Source organism: Cuculus canorus, chromosome 1, assembly GCF_017976375.1.
Source record: "Cuculus canorus isolate bCucCan1 chromosome 1, bCucCan1.pri, whole genome shotgun sequence".
Taxonomy (NCBI): domain Eukaryota; kingdom Metazoa; phylum Chordata; class Aves; order Cuculiformes; family Cuculidae; genus Cuculus; species Cuculus canorus.
Genome location: NC_071401.1, coordinates 155,789,352 through 155,806,746, shown reverse-complemented (window position 1 = coordinate 155,806,746; position 17,395 = coordinate 155,789,352). Strand labels below are relative to the sequence as shown.

The window sequence follows — 17,395 nt, the reverse complement described above, 5'->3', positions numbered from 1 at the left end:
TCTTGCTATGCATTCACACAGCTGACAGTCCATACAAGTCCCATGCTGTAAAACCTAAGCGGAGGAAGCATCCGTGAAGATGCAGGCTTGGTCTGGGTTGGCCTTTTGGCCAAGTCTTCCCTCAGGGTTAGAAAATCAGTCCTTGTTTCTCTGTGCAGATACACATACGTCCTTAATGCGATTTTATCATCTGCAAATAGGTGCATTGAATTCCACAGAACACACTCTGTGGGGCATAACTGCAAAAGCAGAGCTCATAACACTTGACATGCTGTTTAACTCCGTGTCAAGAGAGGGAGAGAAGCCTGAGTAGACTCTTCAAAAGGAAATGTTATTCCTTTGTATCGGCATTATAAAATACTTCCCCTGAAGCTGTAATTCAAACATCAGAAGACAACTCCAGCTTAGCGTTCTTGTCGAGCTGCAAAGCATCAAATACAATGACAGCCGCTCACATTCATGTGAGCTTGCTAGTATCGAACACTTACTTGCCAATAAAAGGTTGGGATTGTGACTGTTCCACTATTGATCATTTAAGTATAGAAAAAGCAGTTTACAACATGGGAGCTGTGTCTCCTACCCCCCGTCTTCCCTTGAGATGGGCCTTAACATGTATTTGGCTCTGTCCTGAAGAAGAAAGCGATTTGGATCAGGAGGACTGGGTATGCACTTTCCCTCCTGAGGATTTCTGCCCCTCTCTAACTCTCCAGTGATTCAAGTCTCAGCCTTCAGCAACATGCCAGCTTCTAGTCTTGCTGGAGAAGTGCAGCAGGGAACAACTTGTGGACAGTAACAGAAGACCAACCAAGGCAAGCAGATTACAGGCCAAAGCAAAGCACTTTCCTCTGCTAATGAAGATTCTTTTTTTAAGGTTAAGCCATTCCTTGGATCTGAACATTAGAGTGGTTCTAACCTCAGTATTGTAGCGATGCTGATAAAGCAAGAGGGACGCAACCAATAGCCATCCAGAGCACAGCAGTGCATCCTCAGGTGACAGGTAAAGAGGCTCAGAGGGAGGGGACCATAACCAGGTGCACTCCAAAACCTTCTGCAGGAGCTCTAGGAAGGACACGTTGGAGAGCAGCACAGCCGCTGCTGTGTGGGAGAAAAAGAATTGGAGAGACTGATGGGATGGCACAGGTTAAACCAGCTTGACAAGCAGAAGAGAAGCTCAGAGCACACCCCTGCTGCACTGAGACAGCCTCAGCTGCCACAGCTCATCAGAGTGAGGCTGCCCAGCTACTCTGGTATTCATCTCCCACAGCACAAGCAACTACTCGGCCAGCTAATAAAATGACCAGCCTTCAGCAAACACAGCTGGAAGGTTGGTTAGAGCTGTTCTCTATTATTGTTTAATTTTTTGAACCATGGCAATATCAGGACATTTCAAAACAAGGCACTGAAGCCCCACTGCTGTGTTTTATGAACGAGAAAAATACAGTGGTTCTGTCTCTCAGCAGCCAATTCCTGAATCATCAGAAGGCAGCAAAACCAAACCAAAACCTTCAACCAAAAAAACCTCATCCCAAATACAAAATGGTCTTTGTTAACTGCAATGCTGCATCTGGAAGGGGAAAAATCCACCTTACCTGCTGAGACAGTTAGAATACAGTCTCTGATGGCCAAGCTACAGCCTTGCTGAGATTAACTTAGCAATCAATAAAATCTTGCCTCACCTCTCTGTTGACTACACGGTGTTGTCTGATGAAGGCTGCAGTACAGAAAATTCAAGCATGGCTGCAGGAGGTCAGTGTCCATTGGCCTGCATTTCCCACAGAGATTACTGACTGGAAACAAAAGAACGTGCACAACACAGACACCAACGTAACAGAGCACCTCGGCACAAGAAAGGAGTGAGTCAGTGGGGAGAGAATTCAGACAAGAGCAACACAACCTGAAGTGGAAATTACAGACAAAGCAATAGGCACCTGCCCTAGAGTGTTCGCTTTAGACCAGACAGTGCAGTGGAGGATGATAAGAGGAAGGGGGGGATAGAAAAGGGTATGTTAAAGGGCAGTAACGAATCCAAGAGAAACAGACTATAAGTTACCTGTTTCCACAGTATTAGTGAGTTTGATCCTAATACTAGGTCAACTGTAAACAGCCATGTGCCTGTCACACTTGGTGACAAGACCGGGCAATGGCATAGAGAGCTGCGCTCCTCCACTCTCTCCAACTCTGCTCACACTAGGAATAAACGTGTCATGGTTGTTGTAAATACCAAACACTTACGAGCACTGTTTAGCAAAAGTTTGGGAGAGAAATCCAGGATTGCAGGGCTCAGCAAAACTGTCATAGGAGATCTTTTGAAGAGATTAAAGTCCGAGTAAGCAGTTCTCAAAAAAATACACATCAACACACCTCCCTCACTCCATCCATCTATGAGCTCATTTCACATAGGTGTCATTAGAGGAGATTGCCCTGAATGCCCATGCCTGAAGAACATAGCCTGAGGAGCCAAGCAGGGAATGAAGGAGGGGGTGGGCTGGGGCAGGGAGAGAGCTGTGCTGAAAAATACAGAGCAAAAAGCAAGAGCACAAGGAGCTTGTGACTTCTGGGAGTAGCTGAGCTGTGCTCTGAAATCACAGCAGCTAAAAAGGGCTAGTATAAAGAGGACACGCTTCTTCCACACCCCAGTTCACTTGGCTAATGAATGTCTGAGAAACACTGCTTCCTTACAAGGGCAACGTAGAGAGCTGTGAGACATGGAATGTTTCAAATTGAAGGGGATAGTCCTTCAAAGCCCGCTGAAGAGATCAATTTGTCAGAGGAGAGAAGAGATGAGAGGACGGATCAACTGAACCCCCTTCTAGTATCCATTCCTTTTTCACAGCCTGTGTGAACCTTCAATAGCCAAGTAAGAATCATAGAACGGTTTGGGTTGGAAGGGACCTTAAAGATCATCTAATTCCAACCCCCCTGTCATGAGCAGGGACACCTCCCACAAGATCAGGCTGCTCAAGGCCCCATCCAACCTGGCCTTGAACACTTCCAGGGATGGGGCACCCACAGCTTCCCTGGGCAACCTCTGCCAGTGCCTCACCACCCTTGGCGTGAAGAATTTCCTCCTAATGTCTAGTCTAAACCTGCCCCTCTCCAATGTATAGGAGAAGTCACCAAGTAAGGATCACCAAACCAGACTGCAGGTCATGGTATGGTAAGGAAACATAGCCTGGTCTTATAAGTTACCAGCTGGGTGGAGCAGGTAAGTTCTATGGCTGGTTAGGACACACATTCTCTGGATTCACACTCCAGGGAAAGCCCAGGTTCACTAAGCTGCTGGTGCTTGACAGTTGGTTCACAGGACACCCCTGTGGTCTGAACCCCACAGGACTGTGTTAGCAATTGTAGACAGGGAAGGATGTTTCAGGAAGCACATCAGCAATGCTGCCCTGTGCCAAGTCAACAATAGTCACAGTCCCTGAAATCACGCCATAGCCAGGAGAATACTTTGGCTACCTTGTGAAGTTTCAGACAACAAATGTGATGTGAAAGAAAGAGGAAGAGAATCAGGGTTTTGTTGACTGCACTGGTAATCAGGGCTCTTTACAATGCTCTAACTATGGAAGTATCTCAAAGCAACCATAACTGTAATGCAAGATACACCTTCTCTCAAAGGCCAGAGAGAGCTTCTAATCATCTTATAGATCAATTAACAAACACAGATCAAAGTCCACTGGGAGAGAAGATGGATGCAGAGACTCACCCTGGTGAAGCAGCTTGAAGTCTGTGCTGTCCAGCTCTCTTACACCTTTGCTTCGCAGCTGCACCAGGAAAAGGAGGCTCAGCAAAACAGGCAGGTTCCTGTTAGCTAAGAAGGGCACAGATAGCTTAGCTTGTCAGTGAACTCTAAACTGTTGTATCTTAAAGCATGCCAAGAATTGTTAATTTTTCAGCTCAGGAATCAGGGTAGGTTAGGGGAGGAAGTATTACACCTCTACACAAACACACATACGCTCCCAACTTAATTCTTCCTTTGGATCAGGCCCCACTGCGCCTTTTCTGCCACTGTGACATCGTTCAAGGAACAACAAGAAAAGAGTCAGGGAAAAGGAAGCTAGGGTCTTTTACACCCTTAGTAAACCACATAAGGGGCAAGGCCACCACACATTCACCTTGATGCCTCTAATAAGCTGCAAGTCACCAGCCCTTTGCAGACTGCCCTATTCCCACCTACGTGACCATCACTGGCAGCTCATGCTTTGACAGCAGCCCAGCACCTCAGAGCACTCGACTGCACAGCACTTGCTCTCTAGCATCTTCTGAGCGCTGTAAACAGGTAAAGATTTTGTATTGTATACGGCCACATCTACAGCAAGCAACCACTGCCTCCAGAAAACGTCTTCACAACAGCTCGGGAGTTTTCAGGTTTGAGGAGGAAACATTTCACAGCATCACAGAATGGTTTGGGTTGGAAGGGACCTTAAAGATCACCCAGTCCCAACCCCCCTGCCACAGGCAGGGACATCCCACTAGATCAGGCTGCTCAAAGCCTCATCCAACCTGGCCTTGAACACTTCCAGGGATGGGGCAGCCAGAGCTTCCCTGGGCAACCTGTGCCAGTGCCTCACCACCCTCATTGTGAAGAAATTCCTCCTTATGTCTAATCTAAATCTGCCCCTCTCCAGTTTACACCCATTGCCCCTAGTCCTATCACTACAAGCCTTTATGAATGGTACCTCTCCAGCTTTCCTGTAGCCTCTTCAGGTAGTGGAAGGTCAGTATAAGGCCTCCTCAGAGCCTTCTCTACTCCAGGCTGAGCAAGCCCAATTCTCTCAGCCTGTCCTCATAAGGAAGGTGCTTCAGCCCTTGGATCATCTTTGTAGCCCTCCTCTGGACCCGTTCCAACAGATATCCAACATATCCTTCTTACGCTGAGGATTCCAGAACTGGACACAATACTCCAGATGAGGTCTCACAAGAGAGGAATAGAGGGGCAGAATCACCTCCCTCGCCCTGCTGGCCATGCTTCTTTTGATGCAGCCCAGGACACGGTTGGCCTTCTGGGCTGCAAGCGCACATTGCCAGCTCATGTCGAGCTTCTCATCAACCAGCACACCCAAGTCCTTCTCTGCAGAGCTGCTCTCAATTACATCATCCCCTATCCTGTACTGAAACCACGGATTGCCCTGACCCAGGTGTAGGACCTTGCACTTGGCCTTGTTGAACGTCACGCTGTCTTTAATGTTAACATATTCTTGAGGGAGTCTCACTGTTGGGTCTTCTTGTTGTCTAAGAGCAGGCTGCTTCTTGAACAGGGATGCAGATTCCCTGGATGCAGATTCCCTGGTCTTATCAGCCTCAGGCCTCACAGAGAGCTGCCTGTGCGCTGGGAGATGAGGAATTTGTGTCTCCAGAGTATGTCTAGTGTTTGACTTCCCGGGTGGAGATGTTATAACTCAGATAATGAGTTCATGGTGCAGTATGAAGAGGAGCTGGGGATATTAGACACAGCAAAAGGGTTCTAATGTCTCAAAAGCCCCTCTAGCACCAGTGTCCTGTCTCCATCAGCAGCAATTTGGAGGAATACATCTGAAGCCTGCAACAGGAAACAGACAATCCACCTCCCCACCGCTCCTGGCACCCCTGCATCAGTGACAGAGGGACACAACTCCAAATGTGCACAATTCCAAACAAGATCGGGTCTGCCAGATGCCAACACTGCCTTCTTTATTCATAACCTCATTGCCTCTATGCTTCCGCTTTCAATGCCTCCCTTCTCCAGTCTCCTAACTTTGCTAGAGGTAAGGCAAAACCATTTTCCCTCTTCTTGCTTCCAACCCAATTGCTGCACAAGAAAACACCCCAAATAGGGCAGGGTTTTTACAAGTGTCAGCAGCCCCTTAGGAACAAGCAAAAGCTGTGCTGGGCCCCTGTCCCAGGGGAGCCAAGGACATCCTAGTGCTGCTCCCTTTTTGAGTTCAAGCTCACAGAATGCTTTGCACAGCACCTTTCATGACGGGACAACAATCCCAACTCCACAGCCAAGGCTACTAAGGAAAACAGAGGGATTTCCCCCAGTCACAACCCTGCTAAAACTTTGAGGTATTTAATAGAATCATGACATCTGATGATCTCACAGTTCCTGTTTGGAGATCTATATCACAAATGATTCGGTCTCTGCTCCCGGTCCCTGTGCCCAAGGAACCAAGCGTACTCAGGTACCGCAAGCTGTTCTGCACAGAGAAGAGGCAGAGAGGAGGATGCCTTTCAGTCACCAGTTGAGGCCCTGTTCAAGCTGGGAGATTTACCAGCACAGGTCCCCACTTGAACACTTATAACAGTATAAGAAAACCTTGCCTTGGTTTAACAATCACAGTTTGAAGCCACAACAACTTGAATCAGGAAAAAGACTCTCTCACTTTAAAATATCTCTGGAGAAGGAAACTAAATCAGCACAGTTCTGTTTGTAAAATTCCTCATGCAGGAAAGTACCACAGCTACATCAGCAGTTCAGAAACACTTTATCCCAGATTGTAGCTCTTCAGCCATCTACCCTGTTAGCTGATATTACAGCAAGACCAAGTCACAGAGGGGAGTCACCTTGCAAGGAGGCTGAGCTGCTCTCTACCAGCAGCTGCTGCAGAATCTGTAGGAACTGACTCCGGAGAAGGTCACAGACAAGGATATCCTCATTTCTTTCCAGGAAGGTCCTTAGAGTCATCAACACCTTCTGAGCCACTTCCACAGTGCTTGAGCAGACCAGGTCCTGCGAGGGAAGAAGCACACACATCACCTTTCTGCTCTGATTAGGCAGAATTCACTGCTATTTAATACCATTATGCTAATCTGGTGCCTCAGGAAACAGCCTAAAAAGCACCATTCAGATTAAGTACGTCCCGATTAAACAGAGAACTGAATAAATCAGATGGACTTTCATCTGATAGGCACATCAGAGCTATACCCCATTTAAATAATGCATTTGGCTGTGTGACTCCCATCCAGCATACAAGCATAGGGGTAACATACATTTAAGGTCAAAATTTTAGACAAGCGAGATCCTAAAGCCAGGGCCCTGTTTGCAAAAGCACAGTGCCTCCGGCACCCCTCCCCTCCTTGTTGTTTTGAAAAATCAGGTTGAATATTAAGACATTTACCTAAAATCAAGCTTATGAGTCAGTCCATAGTTACTCATTTTCAAAAGGCTGGCAGCCTCCTACCTGCAGTAGCAACCTAACAGTTAAACTGCACGAAACGTACATAAACCAGACAAACAATCACTCAGTCATGGAAAATGGAAGACTCGTGTATGCAGCATTCAGCCCACAAGCGTTTCTTGAACATAGAGAGCTCTGTCTGGAGTATCTGAGCCGAATCTCACAGCCAGTAGCCCAAATTTGGGCTTATCTTTGTTGTTAAGGTGTCTAATGTTAAATTCACCAGCACAGCACGTACAGATGCAGTTCCATAAAGATCAGGCAGAAAATGCCTGATAGGGCTGACATAATATGACTGTCTCATCATGTATTATGTCAGCACTACCTTTCCTCTCCTCCCCCAATAGCCCTGGCTACTGCATTGCAAATGGTACAGCTGGCAGAGGTAAACAGAAAATTGGTCTCAGAAACCAAGCCTAGAGGCTGCCAGGACAGCCTTCTGCCTTCTCCAGCTGCTTTTCCCTTCTCACACAGCAACCATGCATCCAGACTGGGTTGATGGAAAGGAGATGGACCCCATATGCAAAGAAAGGACATAAGGTAAGAACAGGCTGCTTGTGCTAGAAAATACCTCTCTAGTTCTGAGCCTGATTCCTGCCCATGTCTGAGACCTTCAGGAAAAAGGGGCAGTGAGCTATCTGCACAATTGGGTCTGCTGACATGTATCTGCTCCATGTGACATTCAGGAATGTAATCTAACATCAGTCACCCCATCTACATTTTCCGAGAGAGCAATTCAGTTCTGGAGCATGGAGAAGACAAATGTGACAATGTGTGATCATTCACCCCCAGATAAACATAGACAGAACACAAAATGGCACTAACCAAGGACCCAGTTTTCCTGGTCCTGGTAAATGCATCACTGTGTTAACATCCTCCTTCCCACTCAGGAGCTGGAGGTCTCGGGTGAAGCCACTAACCATCTGTTCTATCTAATCCAGACAATTATTAAAAGCAGATAAGCAAATAAGTCATCCTTGGAAGGACATTCATATTTGTTTCACTGTCCCATGCAGTGGCCTTTTCATTTTACTAGTGCATTCTCAGGCTGAGGTTATTCACTTCGTAAGTTTTGTTTACATTTGACAGTATATTTATCCCAGGATATAGCACTGTTTTATTAGCTCATCTAAATTCAGATTGATTATGCTCTTCCCCAACTGAAAGGTGAATTGTCAAAGCCTGTGATTTATTACAACTCACTTTAAAGACCGGGACATAGCTAAATTAATTTATTTCTGCAAGAGCACATGGCATGACAGAAAAAGGAAATCAGGAATGCTGCACCATTCAAGGAAGGAGCCACTGTTTCTCTTCTGCTTGCTAATAGACCTGAGATGGATACCTCAGCTTTACTTCATGGAGTGATACATTTCAGAACTACTGCCAAAGGTAACAGGGTAGGCCAGTCTCATGGGACATTCCTCCTCCATAATTTGTACTGATACAGTAATCCATTAATCACTTTTAGTCATGCTCTGCAATGGTATCAAAGCCTGAGTGTTGCTACCTACTCTGCTGTATCACCATAACTGCGAAAGGACTGCCCTATGCAAGAGTCCTCTTGATAGCCACCAAATGAGATATTAACATTTACTTCAGAGCCTCTTAGATCAGAACAAACATGTGCCAGTCTGTAATCATAGAACCGTATAATAGTTTGGGTTGGAAGGGACCTTAAAGATCATCCAGTTCCAATCCCCCTGTCATGGGCAGGGATACCTCCCACCAGACCAGGATGCCCAAGGCTCCATCTAACCTGGCTTTGAACACCTCTAGGGATGGGGTATCCACAGCTTCCCTGGGCAACCTGTGCCAGTGCCTCACCACCCTCATTGTGAAGAATTTCTTCCTCATGTCTAGTCTAAATCTGCCCCTCTCCAGTTTATAGCCACCACTCCTTGTCTTATCACTACAAGACTTTGTAAATAGTCCCTCCCCAGCATTCCTGTGGCCTCTTCAGGTAGCGGAAGGTCGCTATAAGGTCTCCTCGGAGCCTTCTCTTCTCCAGGCTGAACAATCCCAACTCTCTCAGCCCGTCCTCATATGGAAAGTGCTCCAGCCCTCTGATCATCCTTGTAGCCCTCCTCTGGACCTGTTCCAACAGTTCCATATCCTTCTTATGTTGAGGATTCCAGAACTGGACACTATATTCCAGATGAGGTCTCATAAGAGAGGAATAGATGGGCAGAATCACCTCCCTCAACCTGCTGGCCATGCTTCTTTTGATGCAGCCCAGGATATGGTTTGGCCTCCTGGGCTGCAAGCGATGTAATGCCTGATGGGTGCCCTCTCAGAATCAAACCTTTCTTCTTCACTATCTGCCAAGATTGGTTTCTATTCTCAATAATACAGAGTTTTATTTCTCTAGCAGGCTGGAGAAGAAGCACTGCAGCTCTTAGCTTTTGCCCTTACAGGCAAATCTCGGTTCTTGTGTGGAAATGTTAGCAAGTACTTACTATATGACATGCTGAACATGTCACATGGGACAAGTGACCACCCATGGGAAGGAGTGGCAGGGCAGGTGGGAGAGGTGGAAGTGAGAGAAAGCCTCTGAGCAGCCAATAGGACCTGGTTTCTGTCATGATTACACAGGTTAACAGAGCTCATGATGCAAGCTAAAGCAAACACACTAACCCTGATACTTCAGGGCCCCTTTCTCCCCTGCACTCATTAATTTTCCCCACTCCATGATTTTTATTTTCTCTTTTAAGAGCAGTAAAATGTGCTATTTGCAGTCCTGAAAGCTCAAGAGCACTGCAAAAATCTCTGACAAGACTCTCCAGTTAAAAACAAACAAAATTAAAACCTCAAGCAAATGGAAAGCTGCGCCCTCAAGACTCCATCTCTGCACACTGTTTTTTCAAAGTTTTTTGTTCACCATGTGCTTTTTCATCTATCAGTAGTAAACCACCACTCCCAAATTAGCAAAACAGCTTCTTGAAAGGCTGCCACAGAAGAATCTGGAATACCCAGCTGTATATCTAGACAGGAAAGGAACAGGGTTTTCAAAGCATACACCAAGCAGCACGCTTCAGATCCCTTCCTAGCCAACTCTCAAAAGACCCCTTTCTATCACACTGTATGGATGACAGAGAAAGAACTAACACACACAGTCCCATTTTCCATATCAGGCTTCCCTGGGAGGTGAGAGTCTGTGTACAGACACATGGGCCCTTCTAGCAGAATCTTTGCCCTCATAACAGCACTAATAGCTTTATGAACCAAAAAGCCCCCTAAACCAGGGCCAGGCTAGCAGCCTGGCCTTGTGAAAGTCACATACCAGTAAAATAAATAAAATGCTGGAATTGCTCTTCAGAATGGGAAGTAACGGGTTAGAGCTGTTCAGCTGATCAGACGCACCAGCTTCTTCAGCCTCAGTTTGCTTGTAGTCTTCCCAGGAAAACCACAGTTGGAGGACTTGGTGTCCAAATCTTCCCATAAGTTCAGGATAGCATAAGAAGAATTTCAGCAGGAGAGGACAATGGACATAGACCAAGCTCAGATCTGGAAGACTATCCAGGATCCTCCTTATGGTACACAACGACCTCTGGTAAGTGCGTGGGAGGGAAATGGGAGGGGGAGAGAGAATAAAATAATCACTAGATACTGAATATCAAAAAGATGAAGTGATGAGCATTTACTGTGAGAAAGTCACACTGCCTTTTAAGCAGACAATCAAATATATCAGTTAAACATCATTTTGTGAAGCCCATTTGCATCACAAAGGCTAAGAAACTTGTAGGCTTTATACAGTGCTCAAAGCTGTGCAGAAGCAAAGAGCCATATGGGAACACTAGAAAGCCTGCTGCAGAGACTGTAGATGTGTTCAGGAGACTGAAGCAATGAAATTTATTATATTCCATATGTGAATTCACAGCCTACCCAACGCATTTACACTTCCCACACATACACAAGTTTATTCAGTCAGATCTATATTCCCTAGTGGCTTTTCACAGTTAACTTTCCAGAGTGTAGATGCACTGTACAATCATTCACCGCTCACTACCCATGCTAAAATGCTTCCTTCAGGTAGACAGGAGTGGGAAGAAGCCTTAGTTTCAACAAAAAGGGTCCAAGAGGTACAAATGAAATCTTTTACCGAGTCCAGGGCTTCGCCTTTGTCCTGACAGACAGCAAGGAGGTAAAGTGCAGCTCTAAGTACGTATGGAGGACAGTCTCCAAGGTCCTGTGCTGACAGGAGGAAATTTCTAATGGCTAAAAATAATTCTTCTTCTGGGACAAACCTGCATTCAAGGAGATCGGAGTGGAAACAATAACATCAGACATGCCTTACCCACCAATACATCGTATGTAAGGGCCACAAAACCACTTGTGTTGTATACTCGTGGCTCACCTGTCCTCAAGGGTGTAGGCGAAGTATAAGAGTAGTATGAAGCAGTGTTGGTGGCTGAAAAGAGGCTGATCCAAAGAGAAAGGCTCAGGGGTTTCAGCCAGGAGGAGAAGGCTTTCAGCAATGCTGTAGTTCAATTGAGGCAGACCCTTCTGCAGGAGCTCAGACATCTCTCGCTCTAGAAATAAAACTAACATGAGCAGGCAAGCAGGCAGTGATGAGGAATGTCTATGACAAATCAGAGTGGAACAGGGAAGCATCTGCCTGCTCTAACTCAAGCACATTAAATTAGGGAAGCTCCTGATGTAAGAAATATCAAAGCCAACCTACTACCCCCCAGCCTGCATATAGCAAGTGCACCTCTATGAGTTAAGATGATATAGAGTTGTGAGACCCGATTTAATGGAGTTAGCTTTGAACCTCTGTTTGAGGTTCCCAGCAATTTGCTGATGCTGCCTGTACAGTGACCAATGTGGAATCTTTAATCTCATTTATTTGGAATTTACCTGTTATGGAAGTTATGTTACAGACAGGAAAGCTTTATAGAGTATGCCAGAGGAAAACACTACCTTAATCTGCAGAGAGGGGTGACTATGCGCTAAGTAATATTGTTTCGATTAAGCTATGCCCACTTGTGCTAATAAATGTCACCACGTAAACAAAACCATAGGCAGATGAAATACTTTCTTTCAGGTAGGGTTCCAAACTCTTCAAAAGGCATTCTGGCATCTCCTTGTTGGATCAGCTTAAAAAAATGCTGGGAAAAAATAATCTCTAAATAGGTCTTATATGTGTCTTAACTTCCCTCTTCTTTTGCCTTTTTCTATTATTATTTTTGCACCTATTGCCTAAATAGAGGGTGGTGGGGCCTCAAACTAAATGAAGCAATTTGTTTCTTTCCCCAAGCTTGCCCTCCTGAGAAGAAGTCCTCTCCTTCTGTGAGGCAGAGTAAAGGCTGAGGCATAAGCTGCAGAGGAAGTTGGAACAGGCCTGATTCAAGGCAGGATTACTGTGGAGAAGAGCAGAAAGATACAGTCAATAAGGCTAGAAACATCTTCATCGTACTTCTAGTATCATATGCTGTCTGCCAGAACCTCAGTTTATTGAATCATAGAATAGTTTGGGTTGGAAGGGACCTTAAAAATCATCCAGTTCCAATCCCCCTGTCATGGGCAGGGACACCTCCCACCAGACCAGGCTGCCCAAGGCTCCATCTAACCTGGCCTTGAACACTTCCAGAGATGGGGCAGCCACAGCTTCCCTGGGCAACCTGTGCCAGTGCCTCAACATCCTCATCGTGAGGAAATTCCTCCTTATGTCTAGTCTAAATCTGCCCCTCTCCAGTTTATACCTGTTCCCCCTAGTCCTATCACTACAAGACTTTGTAAATAGTCCCTCCCCAGCTTTCCTGTAGCCCTTTCAGGTACTGCAAAGTCATAGAATCATAGAATCACAAGGTGGGAAGGGTCCCACTGGATCATTGAGTCCAACCATGCCTAACACTCCCTAAACCATGCCCCTCAGCACCCTATCCACCTGTCCCTTAAACACCTTCAGGGAAGGTGACTCAACCACGTCCCCAGGCAGCCTGTTCCAGTGCCCAATGACCCTTTCTGTGAAAAACTTCTTCCTGATGTCCAGCCTGAACCTCCCCTGGCGGAACTTGAGGCCATTTCCCCTTGTCCCGTCCCCTGTCAGTTGGGAGAAAAGGCCAGCTCCCTCCTCTCCACAACCTCCTTTCAGGGAGTTGTAGAGAGTAATAAGGTCTACCCTCAGCCTCCTCTTCTCCCGGCTAAACAACCCCAGCTCTCTCAGCCGCTCCTCATAAGACTTATTCTCCAGCCCTTTCACCAGCTTCATTGGTCTTCTCTGGACACACTCCAGAGCCTCAACATCCTTCTTGTGATGAGGGGCCCAGAACTGAACACAGTATTCAAGGTGCGGTCTCACCAGTGCCAAGTACAGGGGCAGAATAATCTCCCTGGACCTGCTGGTCACGCCATTTCTGATACAAGCCAAGATGCCATTGGCCTTCTTGGCCACCTGGGCACATTGCTGGCTCATGTTCAGTTGGCTGTCAACCAACACCCCCCCACGTCCTTCTCCCCTAGGCAGCTTTCTAGCCAGACTTCTAGTCATCTCTTTAGACACACAAAGAGTTTCCCCAAGCGCTCCTCAACCTAGAGATCATCGTCTCTGCTACAGAAGACCCTTTGCAATATCCGCTGTTGAAGCCTTCCTCCTCCCTCCCATTTCTTATATATTATCATTTCACAAGGAAAAAAAAGAGAGTGGCAATATGTGCCTAGGAAGCCAGAGCTCAGATGGAACTGACACTACTCTTACTTATTTTCAAAACACCCACCGACTTGACTACTCCAAAGTCAGGCTGCTTTTTCTCTATCTGCACAGCTCACGAAGGAGCAGAAAATTCTCACAACACTGCGTAAATCCACTCGCCTCCTACTTGACTGCTTCTCCCGTTTCTCTCATCCAGCTTTTCCACTGCCAGTTACCATTTACATTTTGCAATAAGATAAAACCACTCTCTAATGTTTCAGCCTCCCATCTTGCCTAATCAGGCACATTAGATAAGGCATGACCTGCTTTCCCATTTGAAAATACCTTTGTATAGAGCAAAATCTGTCCTTCAGCTCCAGTGTCAGTCGGATGAAGGAACAGGATGCTAGACAGAAAGCAAGACAAATGTCTTAGGAGCACGGAATGTGTATAATAAAGAAAAAGAGTAAGCAGGTCCCATAACCATCCCCACACATCTCCACGCAAACCTGGTGAAGAAGGCAGGGCATTTCAGTACAAATACATTTGATTTGCCTCTCTCCCAAAGAAAAGTACTCCCAGTTTGGATTGGAGGGGAGATTCATTTGTCTTTTCAGGGGGAGGAGGGAAGATTTGCCAGCTTCACATATTTAGAACAGAGGAATTCCATACATCACCTCTCTGATGTGCAAACAGTGAAGAATACACAGAGTAATTAGCATTTCTACATAGTAAAATCCCACAAACAATTCCACCATAAGCCTTGTCTACAGGAACAGGCAGTTCCAAATGTTCCAGAGGAAAAAGCAAAGCTGACACAACTTACTTATCTAAAATAAAATCTGTCCCATCACCATTACAGGACCAAATAACTTTTTCAGGCTGCTGAACAGGACTGTGCACCCTGTTCTTGCTCATATAAACATGTAATATAATCCTCCACACAAAGTCTCGTTAAGCTCATTGCCTCGGTAATATGCAGGAGCAGCAAGTTCCATCAGTTAAGTTAAGAGCACAGAGAACACAATCCCACACTACTGCCATACCCAGCTTTTTGGAGAACTTATTCCGCATGTGTGGTACCGCTGTAAAAAGGGTATTAAGTGTTGAGACGAAAACCTCCATCACCGATGGGCTGACAGCTCTTTCCAAGTAGTTCTGTGGAAAGAGGAAAAGATCAGGTGTGTGATGTGCAGTAAACAATGAAAGCAGAAGTTTTCTTCCTGCCTTCCGCCCACCCTGAAAGTTAGATTTCTAAATCCAAGCAAATGTAGTAACAGTTCTTCTACTAAAATGCCTGGCAGCAAGTACACAGCCTCACAGAGCACTTTGAAAGCAACTAACGCTCCCTCCTGCCGACGTTACATTACATCAAACGAGAAACTTCTTTCTGATTCCAGCTGGCAACCAGTTAGGCTTTAATGCACAGCAACTGACATTCCTGCCCATATTGTCCTGGACATAACTGCTCCTACAGGTCAGATAGCTAATTCTCCAGCATGGCGTACTATGTAGGACATAAGCTTAAGTGCAGCTGATTTCAGTACCACTTCACACCTATGCTTCAGCATTTTATTCAGTAGTGGCGAACACAGGCCTCTCAGTTCTCTCCAGAGTCCAGCCGGAAAGTCTTTAGGAGAGAACGACTCAACTCATTCTTCTAGAAGGTCACTGGACAATTTTCTCACAGTCCATTAGTTTTTACCGAAGTTCAACGAGCAAGAAACAGCACACTGACTCCAGCTCTGCCAAACTAGAAACACACTGCACCATCCCTTCAAGGAGGAGAACAGCAATGCTGCTGCAGCTGCCTCCCAGGAGATTGGTTAAAAAAAAAAAACACAAAACAAAGCATCTCCAAGCTCCCAACAACTGGAAGAATACATGTACCTGAGCCTGTGGCAAAGCACAAGCAAAATTTCCTCCACATTTAGAGCCACAACCAAAGTCCCGTTGCTTTGGCAATTACGCGTCCTAGTGACAGGTCTGTACGCAGCACTAAAGCACTCGTGGGTTCTCCACAGCTGCTTTTCAAACTGTGTCCTTGGCCCAACTGAGGCACAATGCTTAGCACCGCCCTTCCAGTGCAGAGCAGGCAGCCTCCTCAACATCTTCTGGAAAGAAGCATGAAAACAAAATTGCAGGTGCAAAATACCGCTGCTTTCTGGGACACAGGCAAGCTTTGAAAAAGTGGCAGAAGGGGAAACAATAGTTCTGACAGTCTTCATTTTCTGCAGTACCCAAGCTGCCATGGATTAAATAGTATGGCAGGTAGGTTATGGGGATGGTACAGTCTGAAGAAAGACACTGCCACCTATATGGAAGCTTTATGAATTTCTCCACCCTCCTAAGCTATTCGCTCCCATTTTACCTGAACTATATAAAGCCACATTTGGCTCTGGAGAGATGGCAAATGCACAGCTGTTCTTGGTTTAAACCACACTCTTTTCCGAAAAAACAACCACTTGTGCAACCCACTCTTGGTGCCTGAAAGCACCTTTCCAGGTATCCAAGGAATAGATCGAGTTCAAAAGAAACCTTACCCCAACCATGGGGATGCAGAGACTGTCACAAATCCTCAAGAGGAACTCAGAGAAGTTGCACAGCGTGTCCTTGCTCTCGGAGTTGGGGGCAGTGAAAGCATTCTCCTGGGCCATGGGGTCACTCTGGAATTCCACTGCTAACCTACAAACACACAGCAGATACCAGATAGTCTGTAAAGGAAGCCAGGAGATATGACATCTCCCTCACAACTTTCACCATTAAGGACCCCACAAACACTTGATGAGTTGGAAATACAGGAGTCTGGCAATCACACAGAGTTACCTCGTGAGTGAAGCTATTAAAAGTCAGCAATGTTGCACAACAGTACAAGTTGCAAAAGGAAGGCTTAGCTTCTGTGGAGAAAGTATCTGCTGTGGGAAGCCTTAGTGTGGCAAATCTAAAGGTTCTCAGCCAGGCCAGAGTGCCTGAAGCACAACACAGCAAGCCTCGTGAAAATCAGCCAGCGGGACCATTCAGCTGATCTAAAAACCATGACAAAACCACCGGAAGACACTGGGTCAGTGCAGACAGGGACATCTGCTTCTGATTGAATTATCTCAGCCAAGCCAAATGCAAGCAATGCAAGGCAAAATAATTAAGTTGGCCAGACTTCCCTAACAACAGATCCGGATTCACACAGAAACTCATCTACCACCGTCTGCTCTACAGCTAAGGGTAAGAGACAGCTCTCATCCAGCAAAACAGGAAGAGTTGGTGGCTACAAACCCACTTGAAGTAACAGGTCACAGCCATGAGCAAATGCAAGGCCAGCATCTGGAGCAGATACACATTCATGTATTGCTAATCCCCTCTGGCAGTGAGACCACAATACCCCAGGGCACAGAAATAGGGTTTTACACATACTTTCCAACAGTTCTTACATTGTCAGTAGTTTTGGCTAATTTTCAAGCAGTTCCTCAAAGGCCAAAGACATGAAATAAACTGATAGGTCCCAGGCAAATTTCTTGGGAGACATATACAGGTGTCACAAAACTTTTACTACCACTATGAATCCGTCCTCCTGTTGTTTCACTTACAAGTGCCATACATTGAACTCACC

The 17,395-nt window shown here is 46.0% G+C and overlaps 1 protein-coding gene across 2 annotated transcripts in view; it reads right to left on the bottom strand.

The window, feature by feature from the left end:
* MEI1 (meiotic double-stranded break formation protein 1) overlaps positions 1-17,395 on the bottom strand; it is a 43,600-nt gene that overhangs the window by 7,859 nt on the left and 18,346 nt on the right. For both annotated transcript variants that reach the window (XM_054064274.1, XM_054064277.1), the window contains 11 exons: positions 16,335-16,476; positions 14,838-14,949; positions 14,137-14,197; positions 12,423-12,520; positions 11,515-11,689; positions 11,260-11,404; positions 10,441-10,707; positions 6,544-6,709; positions 3,707-3,811; positions 1,677-1,787; positions 914-1,095 (listed from right to left, as the gene is read on the bottom strand). In XM_054064274.1, the coding sequence (XP_053920249.1) occupies positions 914-1,095; positions 1,677-1,787; positions 3,707-3,811; positions 6,544-6,709; positions 10,441-10,707; positions 11,260-11,404; positions 11,515-11,689; positions 12,423-12,520; positions 14,137-14,197; positions 14,838-14,949; positions 16,335-16,476 (1,564 nt within the window). The remainder of the gene's footprint in view (positions 1-913; positions 1,096-1,676; positions 1,788-3,706; positions 3,812-6,543; positions 6,710-10,440; positions 10,708-11,259; positions 11,405-11,514; positions 11,690-12,422; positions 12,521-14,136; positions 14,198-14,837; positions 14,950-16,334; positions 16,477-17,395) is intronic.